This window comes from Uloborus diversus, chromosome 7 (assembly GCF_026930045.1).
Source record: "Uloborus diversus isolate 005 chromosome 7, Udiv.v.3.1, whole genome shotgun sequence".
NCBI lineage: Eukaryota > Metazoa > Arthropoda > Arachnida > Araneae > Uloboridae > Uloborus > Uloborus diversus.
In genome coordinates, this window is record NC_072737.1 from 14,611,846 (window position 1) to 14,636,283 (window position 24,438).

At 35.1% G+C, this 24,438-nt stretch overlaps 1 protein-coding gene across 1 annotated transcript in view; it reads left to right on the forward strand.

Moving 5' to 3' along the window:
- The first annotated feature begins 8,190 nt into the window (after positions 1-8,190).
- LOC129226276 (adhesive plaque matrix protein-like) overlaps positions 8,191-24,438 on the forward strand; it is an 89,996-nt gene continuing 73,748 nt past the window's right edge. Inside the window, exon 1 of the mRNA XM_054860876.1 lies at positions 8,191-8,280. Within this exon, the coding sequence (XP_054716851.1) occupies positions 8,191-8,280 (90 nt within the window). The remainder of the gene's footprint in view (positions 8,281-24,438) is intronic.

Consider the following 24,438-nt stretch of genomic DNA (forward strand, 5'->3'; position numbering starts at 1 on the left):
AGTTATGAGGGAGGTCAAAAGAAGCAAATTTCCAGATTGTATACTAGACTGGTTAAAATATAAGATTTAAATGTTCTTTTTAACCAGATGCAAGTATTAATTAGGCAAGATTTAGAATGCCGCTAAAAAGCTTCCAAATCTGAATATGTACATGAATTAGGCAAAATTTCGAATGTTGCCAAAATGTTTCAAATCTTAAGACCCTTTTTGACTAATGTTTATGACTTAAAATTTATTGTGCAACACAAAATCCATCGCCTCCGAATATAAGGGGCGAAATCCAACTCTATGATTATAGTCTTTAGTTTTGTTAGATGTAATACAGAGAATGCAGGCATCTATAAATGGTAATAGTGCTGTTGTAAGCGCATGTGATAAAAGCAAAAATCTATGGATTTCTTTTGTGTTATCAAAATGCTGGTCGTTTATTGTATTTTTAAATTATGTAATTATTCATTACAAAGGGTTTTGAACAATCATAATTAAGATATATTTATTTTGTAAAGCGATAACATTTATATAATCTGTGAAATATAGTTATCTTTTATGAAATGCTTGTTTGTCTTTCTTTTCATATGACATTACCCCGTTTGCACTGGCGGAATTAAGCCGCTTAGTTTTCAGCTAACCTACTGCGCATTCACTTAGCGCATCTCAAAGCCGCTTCAGTTGAGCGACACTGGGAAGCCGCTCAACAAGACCAGGAGACGAATCTCCATGTTAGCAGTTTGGCAACAAAATTCCACTTCCGCCAGAGGCCGCTAGAGTATCATCTCTCGCACTACTTATATCTTTTCGCTCGTAGCGAAGCATTGTAAACAAGTGTGTTTTAAAAACTATCACCTGTATATTTGGAAGTATTAAACTACTTTCGCCATGAAAGCTGTTCAAAGAAGCATAGAATACTTTACTCCACCCTAGGTTTTTGGCATATTTTGCATTCGATGTGTTTAATTTGTATTTCTGCTACGACTTTAGCGAGCATTCATTCTTGTTATGTGTTGTGCAATTTTGTGTTCTATTTTGTATATTGTTTTTGATATGGCTGTTCTGCTCATTTGCCATGAAACTAAAAATGATTTTAGCTGGCTTTTGAAAACATTTTCTCCCAATAAAACCCGTAAATTACGATCCGGTTTTCATAATTTTTCTGAGTACTATGCATTTAATTTTAAGAGTAAGCGAGAAGACTTGATTTTAAAGTTATTCATTTAAAAAAATAGAAAGAGAGTAGCAATGAACAACTAAAGTTTTGGAATTTAAATCACTAATTTTGTTTCCTTCTAGTTATATTTCCATGTCCTTTTTCTTCTTATTTATTAAATTTCACATATGCTTAACTTGAATAATAGAAACTCCACTGTAGTAGAAAAACTCAATAACGCACTCATGTAGAGAATTCAATTGAAATTAAGATTGAACTGTTTAACTTATAATTTTCATCAAAATATTTATGTTTTGCTTTTTTTTTTTCTTCAAATTTCACTTAAATCCAGAGCAGAGCAACAATTTCAAACTAAACGTAATACATAAAGTTTTATGTAAGCTTATATCACACGAAATTTATGTATGGGAGGAGGAGAAAGAAAGTAACTATGGTAAGTGAAAACGAAACACAATGTGATAAATATAAGCTATAAACTAGATCAACGCTTGTAATAAATAGCACTTTCTTGTAACATTATTTGTAATTGTTCACTAATAACTAACGATAAACAATTTTTTTTTCTCAATATACAGAGTGTTAATATTTTTTCTAATCGTTTTTAAAGATAAATCCAACGAAATAAAAAGAAAAAAAAGGTTATTTCAGCAAAAGTAATTAATTAAACAAAAACGAAACTAAATATTGGTGCACATAATACAGTGAACTATATTAAGTTATATGAGCTAATATCGCACGAAATTTGTGTGTGTGGGGGGGTGGTGCAGGATAAAGAAACTCGGTGTAACAGAACCAAATATTGGAATAAAAGAACCAAGTAATTATGGTAAGTGAAAACGAAACTTAGCTTGATAAATATAAGCAATAAACTAGATTAACGCTTGAATTAAATAGCACTTTCTTGTAAGATTCTTTTTTAATTGTTCACAATTAACTAACGAAAAAGCAGTTTTTTTTTTCAATGTTCAAAGTATTAATTATTTTTTTTCTTATCGTTTTTAAAGATTAATCCACCAGAAAAAAAGGGGGGAAAAACGGCTTTTTCAGCAGAAGTAAACAAAAAAAGAAACTAAATATTATTGCACATATTACTGCGAAATATTTAATTTTAAATGAGCTTATATCATGCAAAATTTATGGGGGAGGGGGGGAGAGGGTTACTGCATAAATTAATTGGAGTAAAAGAACTAAGAAGAAAGAAGATCGAGGACACACAGAATTAATGTCTAAATTCTAGAACAAATATAAGAAAGAAAGTAATTTTAGGTCCATCGTGCTGACCGCGCGATATTATTGAGTTGCAACAAATTTTTCGTATCAATGGCCCCAAACTAGCTAACTGCCGGCATCCACCCAGTCGAATACTCGGGGTCGGTTAAATCAGGCGAGCGAACTGCGAGAGATGGACCACTAGCGCCACCATTGGCGATGGAATAATCCGGTCACTTTTTCGCCCCGCTGCCAAAGGAGATGAGGCTCCTTCTTTTAGATTAACTGGGTTTGCAGTTAAACTTTAAGTGCGTTCTCTAGTGCAAACGACTTTTAAAGTAAGTGCGCTTAGCTCGTAAGTGCATTGATGGGTTGAGCGCGCTTAGCTCGCAGTGAAAACGGGGTGTAACGTTTCAAAAATTACAACAACATAAACACAATAAGTGATTCTAAAGGCCACGATGAAAACTTTTCATTTCACCTTTAGACTCAAAAAACGAATAAGAATGCATAATACACACATATATTTGTGCATAGAAATATATATGCAGTGCATTCTTTAGAGGTGCATACGTAAATTTTCCAGTTCCAAGACGCCAATGACAAACAGTCAAGTTCTAATAGGGTCACAAACAGGCAGTTGTTGCTGGGTAAATTTCCTAGCAGTCATGGTTGCAACTCTTTTAAAAAACAATTCACCTCAGGCTAAAACAATTTCAGCCACTTGGGGCCTCTGAAAGCCTGGGGCCCTAGGCCTAGTTGGCCTTTTCAGTAGTCAGGCCCTGACCGCAAGCTCTTAGGCAGAATGTTGAAGTTGAAAAATAAGTTTGTTTAAAAAAAAACAGTAATGAATAAAATATTAGTTTCTGCTATTATATGATTCAGGAAGTCCAATGGGGTTGTTTCCTTCAGTCAGAAGTAGTACTTTTAGTAACTGAAATTGATAGAATAAGCAAAAAAAATAACATGGGCCCATAAAATACTTTCATTTTTCCCAACGGTTATTTTTTTAAAATGTCCAATTTTTCAAGCAAGGCGTGGTCTTTATGACGTCACAAATGATGTCCTTTGGCGCATTTTCACTGCGTTTCCACGTTATGATAATAAAGCAGCGAATTAAAAAGTGCCTCTATGCTTGCTATCAACCCTATCGTTGCCAGTACACGTGAGTAAAGATGCGAATTAAATATTGTGCTCTTCTGAATGGCAACAGGGAATGGCATTTCATCATTTGTGATGTATCGGCAGAAGCGTTAAACGATGAAAACGCACCGATTAAAGTAATTTTTTAAAAACATTAAACTTAGTCAAATTATTTAAAAAAATGGTCAGATACTATGCTTTTAAGCATGCTCTTTCAGAAAAAGTACTTTTTAATTTTTAGAAACCACCCCATTGGCCAGGATAATGAACACCCAATAATGGGGACAAAAGTGGGGGTTTTAAAGGTTGCTACCCATTTCTGAAATTTCTTCAAGGTTAAATTCTACATGTAGGTATATTATTAAAATAGCCCGATAAATTGTCCGGTAGGCCAACAAAAAAAAAATGTCTGTACTCATCTAAGATTTTTTAGAAGGGCTAGGAAAATGACACTTAACAAACACAAAGACTCTTTATATATTGTTTGACCATCAATTACATGGAGAGGCTCATGTCCGGTTTATCGGCGGAAATGGGCACATCTATTAGTTTATAGGGATGTAAGTTGGTTTGTTTCAGTTGCGCACTTTTGCCTCTCTATTATTTAGACTTAGTTTTGTAAAAATGAAAATTTGCTCACAGCAACATTTTTTAAGTCTAAAGTATATTCGATCTATATTCTCACGGCAAAAACTAATTGACTTATTTAATTACAACAAAGTTTTGAGCTTACCATTTTGCTTTTATGTTCCTGAACGAAATGAAAATATTTTATTTTCTTTTTTCCATGGAAACTACTTTTGTTTTCCCTTATTTTATTTTAGAGAATGCAATAATTGAATAAGGCAGTAGTGACATTATAAAACGCGTGCATCAAAATCTCATCGTTATTTTCCCTTCTCCCCTGCTAGATTCATTGAGATGGAATCGTCTTTACTTGGCAGATTGCCAAATTACATACAATCAATGGTCAAACAGTACTTTACTTCAGCTAAAATATGAAAATGGCATTAACAGGCAGCTAAAACAAGAGTTTAACTAGAAAATTTGAAGTTATTTCTGAGGATATCAGAAACAAAGCTCTTTTTGACATCTGGAAATAACGAAAGCAATCGTATCTGCTGGGACAATGATGTGTTTAGTATGATGTGTTTTACAATTACTTTAAGTACAAGACAGTTATGATAGTCTTTTAAGCAAATGTTCATAGTTGAAATACCCTCTTTTATAAACATCTAATAAAGTTTGATTTAAAAAAAAAAATATTTTCACCAGATATTTAAACAGCATTAGCTCTAGTGATAAGGCAGAACTTATGAATAATTGACGGTTTTTAAACATTTACTAATTAAAAATAATTTTGTTTGCGTAATGTATTTACAGGCTGTAATGAAATACAGAAAAATGAAAAAAAAATATGTTTTATTCTACTGCTATTTTCATAAAAAGTGATAAACTGCGAACGAGGGCTTCGGAGTTCAATGCAAAGTTATTTTCATTTTATATCTGATACTTGGCAACGCCTATGTTTTTCCTTGTTTTCTGAGAATAACCCTTATACCCCATAACAATCCTTACAGGATTAAGTCATAATCAGAGTAATTAATATATATGTACGAGGCTCATTCAATCAAGAGGCAAACTGACCTGGAGAAAAAACCGTTTGTTTCTACAAAGCCAGACTTTTAATTATTTTCAACATAATCCTCATTAACATTTATGCAACTGTCCCAACATGTTTCGAGCTTTTTCCTACCGACTGCAAAGAACTCTTTGTCTTGGTGTCGGAGCCTATTTCCCACAAGTTTCTTAACATCCTTGTTATTCCGGAACTCCTTCCCACGTAATGTCGAATTCACTGGAACAAATATATGGAAATCAGAGGGTGCTAAATTTAGGCTACATGGGGGATGAGGAAGTACCTCCCAGTCCATTTTTTAAACTGTTTCTCGAGTTAGTTGAGTAATTTGAGGACATGCCTTGTCTTGCTGGAGAATCCCACATCTAATATGAGTGTTGAACTAGTACCAGTACTAACTTGAACCTTTTCTGTAATCATTTCATCAATGACACGGCAATCTGCACAAATGATGTCATCAATTCGAGTTTGAAGTGAGGAGGTTGAAACTTCAATAAGCCGATCAGTACGCCTGTCGTCAGACGAATTCTCTACCACTTTCGAACTGTTCTACCCACTTGCAAAAATGTTCACGGTTCATTCAACTTTCACCATACACTTTTATATTACCTGGTTTCTCTACCTTCAACAATTAAAAAACGTATCATACGACGTTGTTCAACCACTGCGAAATTTCTAAGAAGATTCGACATCGTTTAAGTCAATTTTGATATTATAAACAGGGCAATGTTGATCAATCAGCTGATTAGAACCAGGGGCGTGCACGAGGGGGGGGGGAGAGAAGGGACACTTGTCGGCCCTGACCCGAGCCTGAAGGGGACCCAAAATTGGCGAAATATCTGTAGAAACGTGGGTGTGAACAATATGGAGGGGGCCGGTAAAATCATTTGGGTCGATCCCCAAAATTACCGCGTACGCCCCGATTAGAACTCATCTAAGTTTGACGAAAGAGATCAACTTAAGATCTCAAATGTATCAAACTTGTATTGCCAGTCTTTTTTACTAACAGTCTTTTTCTCCGAACCAGTTTATCTCTTTAATTATTGAAAGACCCTCGTAAGTGGGAACCAAACTCCGGAATCGGACAATGTCCGAAAAAGAGCTTCCAACTCGAATGGATGAACTCCCAACTCGAATGCTGAATCTGCCCAGTCCAAAATTTTACATTATTTCGGTGTTAATGCATTTGAAATTGATCAATTCGCGTTGCGGCAATTCAGTGATGATCCAAGTGAAATTTTAGGCTTGGAGGATGAATGAAACACCTCTACAATAATAAATGAGCCAAGTTAATTGTGAAAGTGAAAATCAGTGGGGAGAAGTAAAAAGCTACACCTCATCTCTTAGTACTAAGAAGACTTAAACAGTTTGAGGTAGTAACTGCTCGTGATATCAAAAAAATTAATCAAAAAATGACAAGTGGAGTCCTGAAATATTTATATCGCCCACTGATGATATTTTCTTTAAGTTACTGAAAGAGTTCAATTTGGGCTCCATGGAGAAGGATAAGTTTGGAACTAGAAATTTTTTTCCCGCTGCGGACATACCATTTTAACAGTGAAAATTAAGTAAATATTGTTAAAACGATTTTTTTACTCACTCCATTCATTTTCATTAGGCAAGTAATTTGAGTTAAAAATTAATATTTTATGACATTTATCTGGCTCAATTATAAATATAAGGGCGTGAGGGATGTTTCGCCCATTTTTTATGTGTGAAATCAGACTTGGATCACTACTGATTTTCCGGATCACGTACTGATCAATTTCAAATGAACAAACTCCGAAATAATGTTAAATTTTTGATGATTGGCTGGATGATTGACTGCTTCCGGTCTGAAATAATGTTAAATTTCGGACCGGAAGCAGTCAATCATCCATTCGTGCTGTGATAAAACCCTAATATATTAGCAACCAACAGGTAACCATTTCATTGCCAATGGCTAGCAAAGTCTCAGTCGCCAAAAGTGAAGTTCACGCAATTCTTTTCTGTTTAAAACAATATCGTGCTTAGTCTTTTCCTCACACCAATTTGTCTCTCTAATTATTGAATGACTCTCACATAAAAGGCTCTATGTGGGTTTGTGCTTTTGTGTGCATGTTCCTTATACAAATCCACTGTTTCGTCGGATATTTGTCAAATTTGGCGCATATTTCCTTTGATGAACAAGAATTTACATAGGGGGGTTTTCGTCCCCCCACGGGGAGCGAAAATCCCCATACAGGTGTTCGTCATAAAAATTAATATTTTACGTCGAATCTTTGTCAAATTCGATACAAAGATCTTTCGGCGCTCAAAAACTCACATGGGAAGTTTTCTAAAGAAAAAAACGTGAATCCGAATGTGTACGCCCATTAATAACAACAATGATTGGATTTTTGGAATTTTTGAAAAATCCAGAGATGTTTAAATTTAAATTTTGAGTCTTAAAAGTGCTATTTTCGTCATGTTGATGGTAAATTGTACACAGTTTTTTTCTTTTATTTCAGCCCGATTGCTGAACATGCGTCAATAGGCACAACTTTTATTTTTGAAGTAAACCATGCAACGTCGGGCTACATAGCTAGTAGTAAATATTGAAGGATTTTTGGATCTGTAGGTCAATGTTCAACGATCCGTGTTGTTGACCCAACAATTGTTGTAGCATTTCAAAGGAGATGCAAGAAGCATTTTTAGACTTCAACTTGTCATGTTTTCCAAAATCATCGTGACTCATTAAAGATTGAAATTTCCCTTTCGATGTTCTCTATAAAGGACTCCTAGAGAGTATTTTACTAAATTGCAGATATTTTTAAACGGAAGAACTGACTAATAAGTCTTTGATTGAACAAGTTCTCTTAAACCTGCACTGACCATCGACCTCAATATCAGCTTCAGAACCATCTTAACTACATGACGGACAACAACTAAACGGACTCGTAATGACCCTATCAACCTCAGCCACTTGTTAAAGCAGCAGGTGTTTTTCGAGAGAAAAAAGTGATCTAGCAAAAGAAGAGACAAAAAAATCGAGTGGGAAACCATCTTTCCCGAAATGGTGTCACCAAAGAAAGCAAGTGGAGTGGAGTTGTTTTGCCCCTGGGGCTCCGGAGGAATTGAATCGGAACAGTCTGAAGTAGGAAATGTAAATGCTTCTAAATTAGAACAAAGGGTTCGCTGAATCAGAGATGTTGTGGGTAGGGCTCGGTGGGGGATGACAGGTGAGGACGTATTTCTAATATCGTATGCAGGTGACGCAATGGATATATTTCAGAAATGAAACCAGATAGTTTTTAAGCATCTAATTCTAAGGCGAGCTTGCATTTGATCAATGCTAACCAGTTAAGATCGATTAAAGTGTTTGGTTTACTTGAATCATAAATTTTGGCATACTTTTCAATCTTACATTAACCCTTCATGCTCATATGTGTCCTGCTCATGGCCGCGCTGACTTTGCAAAAGCTAGTGTGTGTGTGTGTGTGTGTGTGTATGTTCCTCATACTAACCTACAGCTTACGTCGCCAAATTAGTTTGCCAAATTTGGCAATGAGACGCTTGGGTGCTCAAAAATTTACTACAGCTAGTATGAGTATAAATGTGATAAACAGCTAAGTTTTAGATAGTTTTGTGCTCGTTTTTTTGTAAACCATACTTTTGACGTCCTCCAAATGTACTTCTTTGGCCTTAAAGCTCTTAAAAATATAGAAACTATATCAGTTATGCATTTTTTGATAAAAATTTCGAGTCCATCAAATAGTATCTAGGTAAATTATGCAAATCGGAGATCACCAGCAAATAATAATAATAATAAGAAGAAGAAAAAACTCTAGTCAAAACGACTTTTTTTCTCCTGAAGAACCTGTCACTTCTTATGAAAATGTTATGAGATATCAGAATATATTTCTATATGAGAAAATAAAGTTTTCACGCTAAAAAGTAGGGAGTGTTGAAGAAAAGTCTGCTAATATCATGTTAACAGAGTATCTTTGCTATTTGCGACTAAATACGCAAAGTGTTTTCAAGCACTTTTAAGATAATATTAACAATTATTGTTAAATTTTGTGTTGATTTCATTAGTTTTGTACCATCTTAAATAAAGAGTTTTGTTATAATGGGTGAGCGAAGTTGGTAGACACAGCTCATGGATACTAATATTTCTGAAACATCTTCATGTAATGATTTCAACGTTGAAATTTATAAATTTTAAGTACCGATTTTTTTTTTAAATCAAATGAGGTAAAAGATCAACAATTATAGAAGACAACAACTGGGCTGCTTAAATTTTGCACGAACAGTAGAAGTGGTGGTGAAGCAGGTTTGGATAAGTTTTTGACAAATTAACCATCATGTGAAGAAGAAAACACTTTTTGACATTGTTTTTGACATAACTCAAAATTACTTGAACAGTAATTTCTGTTAAAACAGTAGTTTCGGTTTTTAACCGTAATTTCTATTAAAAATCTGTCTGAAATTACTGACAACAAAATTAATTTAAAATTGATTTAAAGCTTTATAAACTTTGCTAACATTAGGAAACTTTATGAAAGTTTAAGATTTCTAAAACGATGCGCAATATATAATCCAAACAGAAAGATAACCTAAACATAGTTTTGCATATAACCCCTGCTTGTCTTTGTCTGTAGAATAAAAGAGACCGATGGAAGAGCTACTGTTATTAAAAAATAAACAAGATTATAGATAGTATTATCTTTACCAATAATAAAGCTGAAAGTCTGGATTTCTGTTACGCCTAAACCGTTCTGCCAATTTTCATGAAATTTGGTACAGAATAAGTTCTTAGCACTCGAAAAGAATTTTTTGAAAATTCGATTTTGTTTTTTCCAATTTTAAGAACATTTTTCCGAGCGAATTAACATAACATGGACGAGTAAATTATCATAACATGGACGAGCAAATTAGCATAACATATTGGCGAGAAGTTCATCCATTATTTGTAAATATACAAGACGAACCAAATGACCTTTTAATTTTCTACTACGGGCAAAGCTGTGCGGGTACCGCTAGTATTAAAAAAATGGGCTGTTTCTTCCAATATTTTTTAAAGCTGAAAATATACAGGGAATACATTTTACTGGTATAGTTTACAAACTTACACACTTTAATAAAATAGACATCCACTTTAATTTTTTTTCCCCTCGAAGCAGACAGTAACTAAAACTCCAGTATTGAAACGTTTTGTACACCTGGCTCATTTCTACATTTAGAATGGATCAATCCAAAACTGGAGAAGACCATCTCAATCGATTCAGAACCACGTGGACGATATTGATTTTTCGAAGACATTCTAAACAGAATAGTAATTTCCGGGATACTGTGCAGATTCAGCTTCAAAAGCTATTAGAATCCCAAATTTGTTATTCCATGTCAAGTGACCTAGTGGTCCTCGCTGGACCATCTCTGAATTAGATGAAATTTTATAGAGGTGTAGCGATGCCTTCGCAACTAACCTATGCAAATTTTCAGCTTCCGAGACCCAAATCCTGAGGATCTAGGATGTCTGAAAAAAAGTTACCCAAAAAGGGCGGATTAGCTTTTTGTCAGAAATTGTCATCTGTACGCTAAGATTGTAAAGTTAGGATAAGGTTGTAGCTTAAAGTACGTTTAGCTGTTAATAATGTTCAAATAATTTTGTGAGATTTTTCAATCAATGCATTTTGTGCAGCACACATGAAAACTCGTGAAAAAGCGCGGTGAGGAAATGTTTTCCTGGATTGTCATGAAATATGAACAAAAATAATTCAAAAGGGTCGTACTTCGGATTCTATTGTCAAAATACTTCTTTTTGATGGGTTACAGTTGCAGAGCTTAAATATCTGTTTTCCAATATACAAAAAATATCTTATTCTGGAAACAGACTGATACGTCAGGCAAAACAAGATGTTTTCCTGTTTCTCTCATACTTAATTTTCTAACCAACTTTTTTAAAAGAAGAATAAAAAACTATTTCTGTTAAATAATAGCTGTAAAATTGTACTATATGCCGGTTTCCACGGCAATCACCTTCCTTTATACGTTGGTGAAGGAGTTTTTCTGGTAAATTGAAGGCAATATTTCAAGGGGTTTTTTTTTCCATCCTTATATCAAAGGACATCATCGAAATAAAAACCTTTTTTTTTTAAAGAAAAAAAATCTGTCCTTTCTAGTTCTCTCTCTCTTTCTAATGGTCTTAACTAAAAGATGATGCAAGGTGAAAAACATCAGCCTACAGCGCTTTGAAAATAGGCTATTTTTTACTTAAACTGATTTGATGGCCATTTCGCGGATGATAATATCTTTTAGAAACCAGATATTTGAACTCTGCAACTGTAACCCATCAAAAACATGTATATTAACAATATACAAAGTACGAGCGTTTGAATTAGTCTTGTTCCGATTTTATGACAACTTAAAATCCAGAAAAAAATTTCCTCACCGCGCTTTTTCGCGAGTTTACATAAGTGCTACACAAAATATAATGAGCTCAGACTTACAAAAATAATAGACAGTATTCAAAACCAAACGTACTTTAAGCTCCCAAAAATTTTAGGCTTCCTGTTTGAGAAAATGTTTTGCAATCTTATACTAAAGATTGCAATTTGTCACTAAAAGCTTATCCACCATTTTGGATCACATTTTTGGGAGATCCTAAATCCTCAGGATTTTAATTTCGAAAACTGAAAATTTGCACAGGCTGGTTTCAAAGGCATCTCTACACTTCTGTAAAATTTGATCCAAATCGCAGATGGTCGAGTGAAGACGATTTGGAAAATTAAGTTAGTGGGCGTGGAAAGACTCAAATGGGTTTGGTAGTATTTCAAGCAAATATTAACTCTCTATGAAGAGAGACGATTTATATTAGTTACAGGAAAAGTTAAATGCAAAAGGAAATTTGATTTCTTCAAAAATATTTAGATAACTTATGATCAATAATTGAGTGCTGATCCACTTAGTTTTACTTTTACATAAAAGGGAAAAGACGGAACGTAAATCCTCACATAAAAGTATTTTTAGATTGATAAATTACTTACTTGCAACTAATTGTTTTAATAATTAAATAATTTAAGCGCAATACACTCGTAAATCATTGTGGAGCGTTCTGTCTCTCCATTACAGATTTCAGTTTTAGTCGCCGTACTTAAAGCAAAAGAAATTAAAGAAGGATATACGAATTTCTCCATTAACAGAAGCAGCGGCGAAGGCAAAAACACATTTCGGTGGGAGATATAGCTGAAGTTTGGAAGGGGATGTATTGTGTATTTGTTGTTGTTGTTGCACGAACCCGTTTGCCAGCAGTGCCTGGCCTACCAGGTCCATGATATCGCACACCCTCAAAAAAAGTCAACACCGTTAAAGGATCGTCAGTTCAATCTTGTTGAAGCCAGCTCAGAAGAACAATTGGAAAAAGTTCTTGAATCCCTCTGAAAATTTAATTGATTTAAGTGGACCACTTTGAAGGCAGGCAAGGAATATTTTTATCCTGGGTATTAAATCCCAGAGCCAGAGATCCTCCGGGATGAGAACATTGATTATGTCCGTTTTTCACGAGAAGGCACTTCGCCACGGCCCCTTAAACTCAGAATTCCATTTTACGCGGGGGTGATCGGTACGTAATCCACGCGCTTCTAAAGAAGACAACCAGACAGCCAAGACAGGAACAAACAACTCTTGCCCGTTTTCGTAGTGGACATCTTAAAACTTAAAAATTTTCGGAGGGGTCGAAGGCCTTTCAGATTTGTTCCAAGTGTTCCGTTGAGCAGGTTTCGCCTGACCATTTACTGTCCTGCCTGGGGCTCTCCAGGAGGGATTTGACTGAAGACCCAGTGACGGTTCTGGATTTCTTGAGGGTAAACAAACTCATGAACCTGGTCTAGCACTACTGACTACGGGGGCATGCAACAACAACAACACCAGACAGCCTTAACTTTGGGGCGTGCATTTTATTGTGCAAAAAATTCTTAGTGTTTTTTACATCACTTGCTTCACTTGTCTGCTGTCATTTAAGTAATTCTTACATTTTAAAAACTGCTGCATTTACAACAAAATGCTATGACCCGAATATACCTTCTGCCGAAAACAGCGGAATAGAATCGTCGGATACCACGTGACGAGAGAGGAGTCAAGTGCTTTTTTGTGAAAAATGGACAATACCAATGGCACTCTGGATAGACAATCCAAGTGGTCTTATTCTTGAGTTTTATTTCTGAGAAAATCTAAAAAAACGGGGATATAGAAAGGGCGGATTCAACAATTTATCAAAGAAGGACACATTTTATCACTAAGACATTTTATCACAAGCCCTTACTACGTATCCTGATTTACACACTCACACACATGCACACATCAGTATCGCACATAGACTTACCCCCCCACCTGCAGGATTTTAAAGTACGCCCTTTCTTATACTTACCACAAAAAATTGATAGAGGTATCGGAGTAATCATTATCTTTCGTTTAATTTAAGATAATGGAAATAGTAATCTTGATGAAATAGAAGAATTTAGAAAAGCAAGTTTGAGATCGTCTTGCGTTTTCGGAACTTCAATTACAAAAAACTCTCGCAGGTCGTTCCGAACTCTGTCCTGCAATCGAGTTTTTAAGACTTTAGTTCGAAAAGAATCCAGGGGAGAATCCCGTTTCCCCGATCATGATTGGAGATCGTCAAAAATTGCTTTAAAAAAAATTAAAAAATAATAATAATAATAATAAAAAAAAAAAAACTGCCTGGGAGCAATGAGAGTTAATTTTTCTCGGCACAAGGAATCGTACGTAGATAGTCGTAGTACTATAGTAAAGTCGATAGTATGTTGATAGTAGTAGAAGCGATCGCACTCCCTTGTATCCGCCCTTGTTTCGGAGAGAGAGATGTCACACGATATGCCCCTGAGGCGGATACGTTAAGCCCCCTAAGATTTTTACCCCAATAAGCGTTCAAAACAATTTCTTACACAAAAAGTTTGAAAATCACTAAAAATTATTTTCTTACATCTAAATACTATTGCAAATAATTCATAATGAAAGCTTAAGGTCTGGTAGCTAGATACGTTTTTATTTTTTCCAAAAAATTCCACTAGTCCGATGTAGGAAAGTGCACAGAAATTTTAGGGCCCGTCACAAACGACTTTTTCAGGTCCACGTCCGTATTATTTACCTCAACATATGTTTCACAACCTTATTTCAAAATCTTGGGACGCCTTCAGGCTTGGGCCCGGGGCAACAGATGTCTCCTCTCCTCCCCTGTTCACGCCCCTTGTCCGCTGTCCACGGAAAAAAATGTCTTTTTTTTTGCCGGTTCGTGGGTTAAAAGAATAATTAAAAACGTCGTTCCAATAATACTTATGCTGCTGCTGCCATCTATTAAGGAATGAAGACAATATCTGCCCATTTGAAAAAAATTTCGTTCTGCAATCAAATTTATTCACAGATATTTTTTTATAAGTATAATTACAGTCTACGAGAGTTATAATCCCATCAATTTTTCTAAGGGTATACTCTCGGTAATCAATCATGCACAATATGTGTATGTGATTATAAGACGGTGATTTATTAATTGTTAAGAAATATAAAGAAAAGCGGTTACTTGTAGGAAAATGTGGTTAACACAAATATATTATTTTTGCTTTAGGAAAATTTAAAAATCCGATGATGGAATCTGAATTATAAATGAAAATTTTTGAAGCTTGAGGGTATACGTGGTAATTCTAAAAAATGTTTGAGAGTATACGGCGTATACGGAGTATTATACCCTATGGTAACACCACTGTCTACGAGTAGAATTATTCTTGACAGAGCCTGATTACCGCAGGGGCATGTGGGGCACAGGCCTCTCCTCTTAGATTTCTGGGGGGGGGGGGCAAAATCTCCTTAATTTATCATGCTAATTAAAAATAAATAATGATTTCACTCAAAATCTAGAGTATAATGATATCATTGATAGTTTTGCAAATGCCAAAACAACGTATAACAATAAAACGTATTTGCTGATAAAAATTCCCCTTCAAAATTAGATCTTTTTACAAATCTGAAAATTAAAAGTTATATCATAGATAATTTTGGTATTTATGGTTTACTGCACCGGGCAAAGTTTAAAAACATTTTGCGTATTTATCATACACTTCCCCAGTATATCTCTTCTACTTTTTAAATGTATACATTATATTGGGAAATGAGGTACCACCAAATTTAGCTGCGTAAAAACGCAAATATCGAAATATTTTATTGCTTCAGCATATAAAAAAGCGGGATTGGGGTTGGGGGTGCATTCAAAGTGAATTTCGTGCCCAGTGTCTTCAAAAATCTTAGACAAGCCCTAGTTGGGCCCTGAAATAGAAATGTGCCTCATGCCCAATGTCAAGATGATCGGGCTATGATTCTTGATAGTTAGCGCAAGAGAGAATGTTGTAGATTCCATATGTACAAAGTGGTACATATGGAGTTAATCCGATACTAGCTGACGAGCGACGGAAATTTTTTTTTACCCCCAAGAAGATCAAATCTTACCCAGCTGTAACACTTCCAGTGGTGGATACAAAGGGAGGGTCATGGGGGTCATGACCCACTAAATCCTCGGCAATTCTATCCGTCCACATTGTGTTCAAAAACTTTATGGTTAAAATGTAAGCGATTTCAGTAGTCTTTTCAATTCATTAATTATTTTGAAAGTTAAGATTTGAACTACTATTTCTTTCCATTGCTCATGAAATTAGTTTGTAACGATATGCCCTATTGGATGCATTATTCCTGGTCGATTTGGTGCTTTTCATTGACAACCAATCTGTTTCAGAAATATTTCGAGCCCAAAACTGTTAGGGTCATTCTTCAGCTGCCCCGCCCCATAAAATGATAGTTTGTATCCGTCCACTAACACATTTAAATGTTTTTATTCCTGAGGTCCTCTGCACACAGATTTTTTTACGAATTACTGAACGGCTGATTTTGTAGTAATTCTGATTATAATTTTTAAAAATTTTACTAAACACTAAATTTGATGTTGCATCTAAACTGCACTGATGAACTTAATATTAACCACCAGATTCAGCTAACATTGCAATCATACACCGACAATCCGGCTACTACATCCAGTTTTGTCGTTCTTATAGACTCATAAGTCTGGAATTGCCATAACCGAATTGATGGCAGCTATTCTTTCAGCGAAGCTGAGATTCACTTTAAACTGGTACCCAAAATAAATTTCTCACTTTAGCAGGAGTCCGCAATTGAGGATGTGTCATGCAAAAGCAAACATATCCACAAAATTACAAAAATTGGGTAATATCTTATTTTTATTCTTTAGTTTCATTTCTATACTCTATACGGTAATGTAGTTGGTGTCACCCCCAAAAATTCATATGCAATTATGTTAGAGCTTTGAAAACTGACATTCTGTACATAAAAGAACATATCCATACATGTGTCCTAGGCAAACAAGAACAAAACCACTTCAACCAAAGGGAAGCTGTAGTTTGGTCATATGACTATCACAATGCTTATCACTTTTCCCAGGTAGTGATCTTAGCAGCTATCGCAGCAGATAAGATATGAAATTTTAACTACCAGGTTGTACATTACTTTGTCAAACTGTTTTGGGGTTTTACCGAATAAATTTAGACGACAAACTGTTCAGGTAAATGAGAACATATCCCAAATTAATTCGGGCAAAAAAATACATATCCACCTTGTTCAAACAAAAAAGAACATATCCAATATTTAACGTTAAATAATTAGCATATTTCTTAACATTACAAACTGAACAATATTACAACTTATTGTTGGTGTGAAGTCCAACAATAAATAAATAATAGTGTTTCGTGTTTTCCCAAAAAAAATTTTTTTAAAGCGAACCTATTTCCGTTTGCGGGGCTCCTCCTCAATGAATGGTGCGGCTCAATTCGTAAAATGAAGGCAAAAGTTTGAGGAAATAAATTGTAAGTTGTGGTCTAAGTTGGGGCTGAGGCAGAACTACTGGGTGGGGCGCGAAAACTCCGTTTTTTTAATTTGGCGCGCAAAAAGTGTGGACAGAGTGGTGGGGAGAGGCTCAACGGAAAGATCTGAATGAGCAGTTTTGTTACATCACTCTTTCAGTTGCCATCATGCTTTGGTCGAGACAGCATCGCGCTTTTACTGTGGAGGCGTATTTTTCTAACAGCCGCTAGATCAGAATGAGGATTTAAACTGACCTGCGCGCTCGCCTGATTTTGCCCCCTGTGACTCTTTCCTGTGGGGTTATCTGAAATCTCGGCTTCATAATAATCTTTCACATACCCTGGAGGACCCGAAGAACCGCATCCGAGCCGAAACAGCCAACATAGTGGGTGACATGTTCCAAAGAGTTGACCAAAACTTTCGAGTTCGACTGAATCAGTGTATTGACAAGGGAGTGCAACACTTACAAGTTATTGTTTTCAAAAGTGTAAAGCATAACCTCCCATTATGTGTGATACGAAAAAGATAAAGAATTTTTAGATATGAGGCAGTGAGAAGCAAAAGGGATGTAAGTGGATATTTTCAAGTTTTGAGTAAAACGCATTTAAAGATTAGCTCCTATGTAGGCTTTCATTGAATTATTTTTCTAAATCATGCTGCATAGCAGCAACTACCAGGGCTACTCGTACCATCTCTTGTCCCAAGACAGAGGAGAGGTTCACCTACCATTTGTCCTGGTTATCTCCAAATTTTTAATTTTGCCACTTACATCCCTTTGCTTCTCACTGCCTCGTATGTAAAATTTTTGATTTCATTTTCAAAAGAAGAAGTTCCCGCGCTCCGCCCTGTACAAACATGTACCTACAGGACGGTTAAAGCATCCAAAGCTGCATTTTCGTCCTTGTTATGGACTCATCAGCCTGAAGTAGTCATAACTGATCTAGAGGCAGGAACAACATTTACAAAAGCATAACTCCTGGTGAATTTAATGCTACCTAGAGTTGAGGTTACAAAACATTTTCTTACGGTAGATCCCTGGCCTATTTTGTCTCTCTTTCGTTGACCCAATTTAGTTATGAAATTACTTAGGCAGTGAAATATTTTTATTCGTGTGCGTTCAAAAATAGTGAATCACAGTACGCCATGTTGTTTGGTAGATTGGTACTATACTTGATTGTACTTTCTATGCAGGGAGTTGTAAGTTTAATTTAATAAAGTAAGTTTAATTAAATAAAATAATAGTGTAAAAAACTAAAAAAACACGCTTTCGTAACAAAATGAACTAAAAAGTAAAAAATAATCTTTGGATGAGAGTTGTTGACCAATCACTTAATTTTAATGTAATACAAAAAACCGTGGGGTGCTGTCTATTTACATTTTTTCTTGGACAGCAAATGGAAGAAATTCAAGACAACTGATAGAAGCACCACGCTCTTTTGTATTACATTAAAATTAAGTGATTGGTCAACTACTATCACCCAAAGATTATTTTCGACTTTTTAGTTCATTTTGCTACGAAAGCGTGTTTTTTTAGTTCTTTAAACGATTATGTTATTTTTTTGTTTTTAGTCTTATGTTGGAGAATTATCAGGTGACGAAATTATTTATAAAACGAGTGCGAGGTAATATCTTAAAGTTAAGACAAGGGCACCCCGATGGGAAGCTACTGTGAGTCATCGATGTATGTTTGCGGAAATCATATTTATATTACTTTGAAAATTTGAGATGCATTTGAATAAAAAATTTGATCAACAATGGTCTGATCAGCAATGAATTTCCAATTGAAGGCTCACCTAAATTTTGGCATGAAATTAGTTAAAAACAATTATATTTCATGTTCTAATTACATTGGAACAAATTTTGTCTGATGCAGAAAAATTAAAGGCTTTTGTAGATGTTTTTAAATAATTTTTGCGAGCATTTTTTAATGTATTTTTAAAAATTTTTCCTTTTTTACATTGTTGGATTTATGCCAAAATATTGATTAAAATTGGAGGAAACTAACAATTGAAAGGGTTAATTAATTGCTTTGATTATAGAACATTGTATTGTCATCGGGTCTGAGGTCGCGTGCCAAATTTCAAAAGAATCCGATCGCAGGATGTGGGCGAAATTTGAGCTGCAAGATTCCGTTACAAGATACATACATGCAGGTAAAGCTAATAAAAGCGTGTAAAAAAAAAAAACGTAATTTGTTATTTGAGTAAAACTTTTTTTTTTTTCATGTACAAATTAGATCCGGATAAATCGAAGATCTGGATAGACGGGAGCCGGATAAACGAGGTTCTACTGTAAATACTCTAAATATAATTTTTGAGTGGAATCTTAAAAGAACAAATTTTATTGATACAGCAGTTTCAATATATAGCCGATTTTGAAAATAATTATTAACTGAAGGGTTCGGGCAATGATGTGAATTTTTCAGTAGGCAAATTTCCAATTTATAAAATATATTTGGAGAACTTTTCAGAGGTATTATACATTTTATATTCTGCAATACTAAAACTAGATATGTTTTTCTCCAAATGACATAACTCATTTTTATGTTTATTTCAATTTTAGTTATGAGAAACAAAAATTTTAATCGAAAAGTCACTCCTTGTGGCTTGTCACACTTCTGCCCCGAGCCTTTCAACTATATTGAAGTAACATTGAAATTGACATGAAAAGTGAGCTGCGAAATAAGCCTTTACAAAATAAAACCGACGACGCATCTAAGACCAATTAGACTGGTAGAGTTAATTCATTAATCCCCCAATAAAGATTAAGGATCTTTTCCAAACTATTCGTTAAATTGTGAGAAACCGCTGCATTTACGCCCGTCACCTGAGAAGTCGGGGAGAAGGGGGGTCAATTACACCTTTGGTATTGAAAAAATAATGTTTTACATCAAAATAAGCGTGGTTAGTGTTGTTTCTTGAAAAAAGTTGCAATACGCCTTCGCAACACAATGCAAAACCATTGATACGGTTTCGTAAAATTCTACTTATTTTCTGTTAGTCTACGAGAATTTTAAACGCCCCGAAAGAGCAAAATTGCAGAAAAGCAATAAGTTCAAAACAGAAAACTTATTTCTAAAAAAAAATCTTTTAGTGGTTAAATGTTAAAACTTTTACCTAGATCGGTAAATGGCCAAAAGATGGCAGCACTAAAATAATTCGTTTTTCCCTTCACACATTTTTTTTCCCTTGAAGATATCAAACAAATTAATATCAATAAAAGATAACTTACCTTTCAGGGGTGCGCACATAGAAGGATTATAGCGCAAATTGCGCCATCATTTTTTTTTTTGGGGGGGGGGTTCATATTTCATTCATTTATTTATTTAGTGGGTGTGTATATGTCATTGGCCTAGAACAGATCTTTTTAAATAAAATAATAACAATTATAATTTAAAATAATTAAAAAATATACTTAAAAATGAATTAAATCATAAGAGTGCTAAAAATAAATAAATAAAAAAAGGGAAAGAGGTTGAGAAAAATTTAAGGGGGGGGGGATTTGCGTCATTGAACTAGGGGGAGGGAAATAGGCACTGCTGTTACTTTTTTTGCTTGTTTGTAGGTAACTAAACTACTGTAAAAAAGTCAGCGGAACAAAGATAATAAAAGAAAAATAATCAAATTATAGCCAGGCGATATCATTTTAGTATTTCTGAAACTTTTTTTAAAGTTATGTTTGCATGAGTTTCAGTATCTTTTCACGGTTTTCATTCATGCTAAACATCATACACAGGCTCGGATCTGCGTACCAGTAAACCCCGCAGTGCGGGAGTGAAAGGGGGAGGGGGCACATCCTTCAGGGGCCCAACGGCCCCAAAAATTTGGGAACACATGAAAAAAATAGCACAAGACTTGTGTAACGTTTCAAATATACACTGTTACTCTCTGAGAAGAAGGCCCTCCGGTTTTCGTTGCAGGGGGTCCAAAATTTATAGATCCGGGCCTGATCATACAGAAAGAAAGCCAACATTCCAAAAGTTATACCATATCACAACAACGACACATGAAACAATAATGAAGCAAAAAATGTTTTGAGCGCAAATGCTGTTCTTGCCCACATGTTAAATGTATTCTTTGACTGGGGTGCAGCGCTGTTTTTCATCAAACCCCTCAAAGAAATTTGACACAGAGACATAATTATTTTCCCAGATTTTTTCAAAAAATAGTTATAGAGGAACATGGGGCAAAGTGAAATGGTGAAATATATACTCTGCTTTTAGCTCCACCTATCTGGAATTATTTTAACTATGTAGTACCATATGTAGTCTATTCCAGCCAGAAAAAAAAAACCGCCGAATATTAGAGCATTTGGTAATACTGACAATTTTTAAAAAATGATACTCATATCGTAATTTTTTGTTGTAAGTCAAAAATTATTTTTGTTTCTATAAAATGATAAAGTTCTTGTTATTATCATTTGAAATATTAATTGAGACCTCCTAATATTCAATGCAGAAAACATTTAGTTCATATTGAGCTTAGTTGTACTGTAAATTAATTGTGCAATTAGTCAATTACATACGGGGCAAAGTAGATGGGTCAAAGTGAAATAGTTTGTTTCATTTACTCACTCAATCATTTTTTCTAAATCATTTGCGTTTACATTCATTGATTCATTTACATTCCTTCATTTAGTAACTCATTTATTTATTAATTCACTTATTTTCTTATTCATTCATTCTTTTACTCGCTCATATATTTTTTTTTTTTTTTCATATATCAATTGATTCATTCATTTAATTGTTCGTTTCTTATTTCTTCATATTTTCATTTATTCGTTCAACCTTTGATTTACTTATTCTTTTGACCAAAAATATGTTTTATAGTCAAATAGAAAATATTTCATTAGAAAAATATTTTTTTTTTCACTTTGCCAAGTAGAAAAAAAAATGAAAATTTTCCACCCTTTTTTGAAGACTCAAATTTACTGCCAAAAATAAAAAATACTGTTTTAACGCAAGTTTTATTATAAAATACAATGTTCTTTCTTTATGTACTGTAATTTTCGAAACAAATTTCCGATTTTTTCATCTTGAAAAACTTCGGTCATCTTAACCATTTCACTTTACCCCACGTTCCCCTACAGAGAAATATGCTTACGATGTCACTTACGAATTAATTTTTTACGATGTTATGAATTCCTGAAAATTAAATTACGCTTAAGTGTTCATTTACCGGTAACCACCCTACACCATAAGCAATTTTGTCTTTAATAAGAATTTCATTAGAACATCCATCACACAGTATCTGGCATCCAACGCTTGGTATTGAGTTTTGACATTTTGAATTTAAATTACGTTTTTCGAAATCACAAATTGCGATAGGATCCTACTCGTCGAGTTTCTCGTTTCTACAAATGCAATCGTGATTGCGAAAATCAAAATTTGAATTCAAGACGACCAAGTTCTAATCAATGCCGAGGACTGGATGCTTAGGGCTGGTTGCTAAATGCTGTGAGCTGCGTGTCGGATGCCGTACAGGATTTAGCACACAACAGTTGCTGCTTTTATACAGACGCTTATTCTGCAAAAATTTGCCGAATAAGGAAATTTTGGGAGGTCACATTGACGTCCCGTGACCTCCCATCTTGGCGCCCCTGAGTACAGTAGCAGTAGCTGTCATTGATCGTGACATCTTCAGATCAAGCAAGACTTTCATTAAAGAGGTAATGTCACCAAAAGGTACAACTATGAAGCATTTTACATCACTGGTAATCGGATCCCGCTTTAACCTGCTGGTAACCCAGCGCGACCTGTTGGGGTACTTTTTTCTGTACCTTTTTAGCCGAATGTAATCGCCCAAGATGGTCGGTCAGTTGCATGACAGTCAAGGAACTAGAATATAATACATTATTGCTGTATAGTCAACGGCGTACCTAGCATGGGTGACACCCGGGGCGGTAGTTTAAGTGCCACTCCCCTCCCCCCTCCTACAAACGCAAAAGAAAAAAAAGTACATTTTATGCAAACATGAAAACATGCAATTCATGCAATTTTCAGAACAACTACATTTGTGATATAACAAAATTTTAAGTGGGTTTATGTATAAAAAAGCAAATAAAAGTGGGGGGTCCGAAGGTTTTCCCTCTGGAACATTTTCAGATCATTTTCAAATTTGTAATCTTAAAAATGCACTTTAGCTTCATATTTTCCAAACCCTAACGCTTACACTTTGGGTATCACATCCCAGATGGGTGACACCCGGGGGCGGACCGCAGTCACCCCCCGTAGCGACGCCACTGGTATAGTACATGCATATATACGTACATATCCTGTATGCATTTGTTTGCATATTTTCATCTTATTTCTCGCACAAGTACAATAATTAAGTAAAGTGTAAAATTAGTTTTATCCTAAAAAAGGTAGAAGTTCCCTCGGGAATTCGCTCGATCAGGCACGGATCTGCTACCCGCAGACCGAGGTGGTGGAGGGGTCACGTCCTTAACAGGAAAATGGATTGAAAAACTGGCACTAAGACTAAAAACTTTGCAAATATAAACTGCTAGTCTGTGTGGAGGAGTCCTACAGAGTTTGTTCCAGGGGGGGGCCAAAAATTTAGATCCGAGCCTGCATTCGGCTACGAATGCCTTCGGCAAAATTAAATCTGTCGTACAATTTTGCATCGATGAGAGCCTATGTGCCTCCATTTGGTGGAAACTGGGCGTCAAAAGTAACTGTTCCACTGATATCCGCGCCTTAACGGTGGCACATGAAAGACTGGATGCCATTTTAAGGGAGTGTACTAGGTCTGCAAAAGGCTAAGGCGCCTAACGCAACCCCATTAGAAAGAAAGAAAAGAATTTAGGCTATCTAGTTTTGCAGCAAATTCTTTAATATAGTCATTTTTACAATTCTGGGAATATCACAGTTATCAAGATCATTTTAAATTAATCTTGATTGAACTATTCAAAAAGTAGTCTTTCAATCAATTTAATTTTGGGAAAACTTGATATATTAGTGGGTAACGCTATTAGTTGGAACGACCACAAAAAAGAACATTAGAAAGTTCTAAAATACACCAAAATAGCTTTGCAATCTCATCAAGTCAATGCAAGCAAAGAGTTCCGACAGCTAATTACAATGCATTTTACAGCAGCAATTCATCCAGACACTAAACAATACATCGTTTTTCTTTATCCTTCTAGAACATCCCCTATCGACGTGCCTGAGTTCAACTTTCATTGAAACTTTTTGTGCGATCTGAATGAAAAGTGTTATTGTGTTTGTTAAGCGAACAGCTATTGTTGGATTTTATTTTGTAACAGATCTTGCTGGAAGACAAAACAATGTTTATAATTAACTAATGCTAAATTATTCGTGAGAGATCCGGCTGATAGAACATGAAAAACATCGCAGGATTCAAACTGTGGATGTGCACGATTT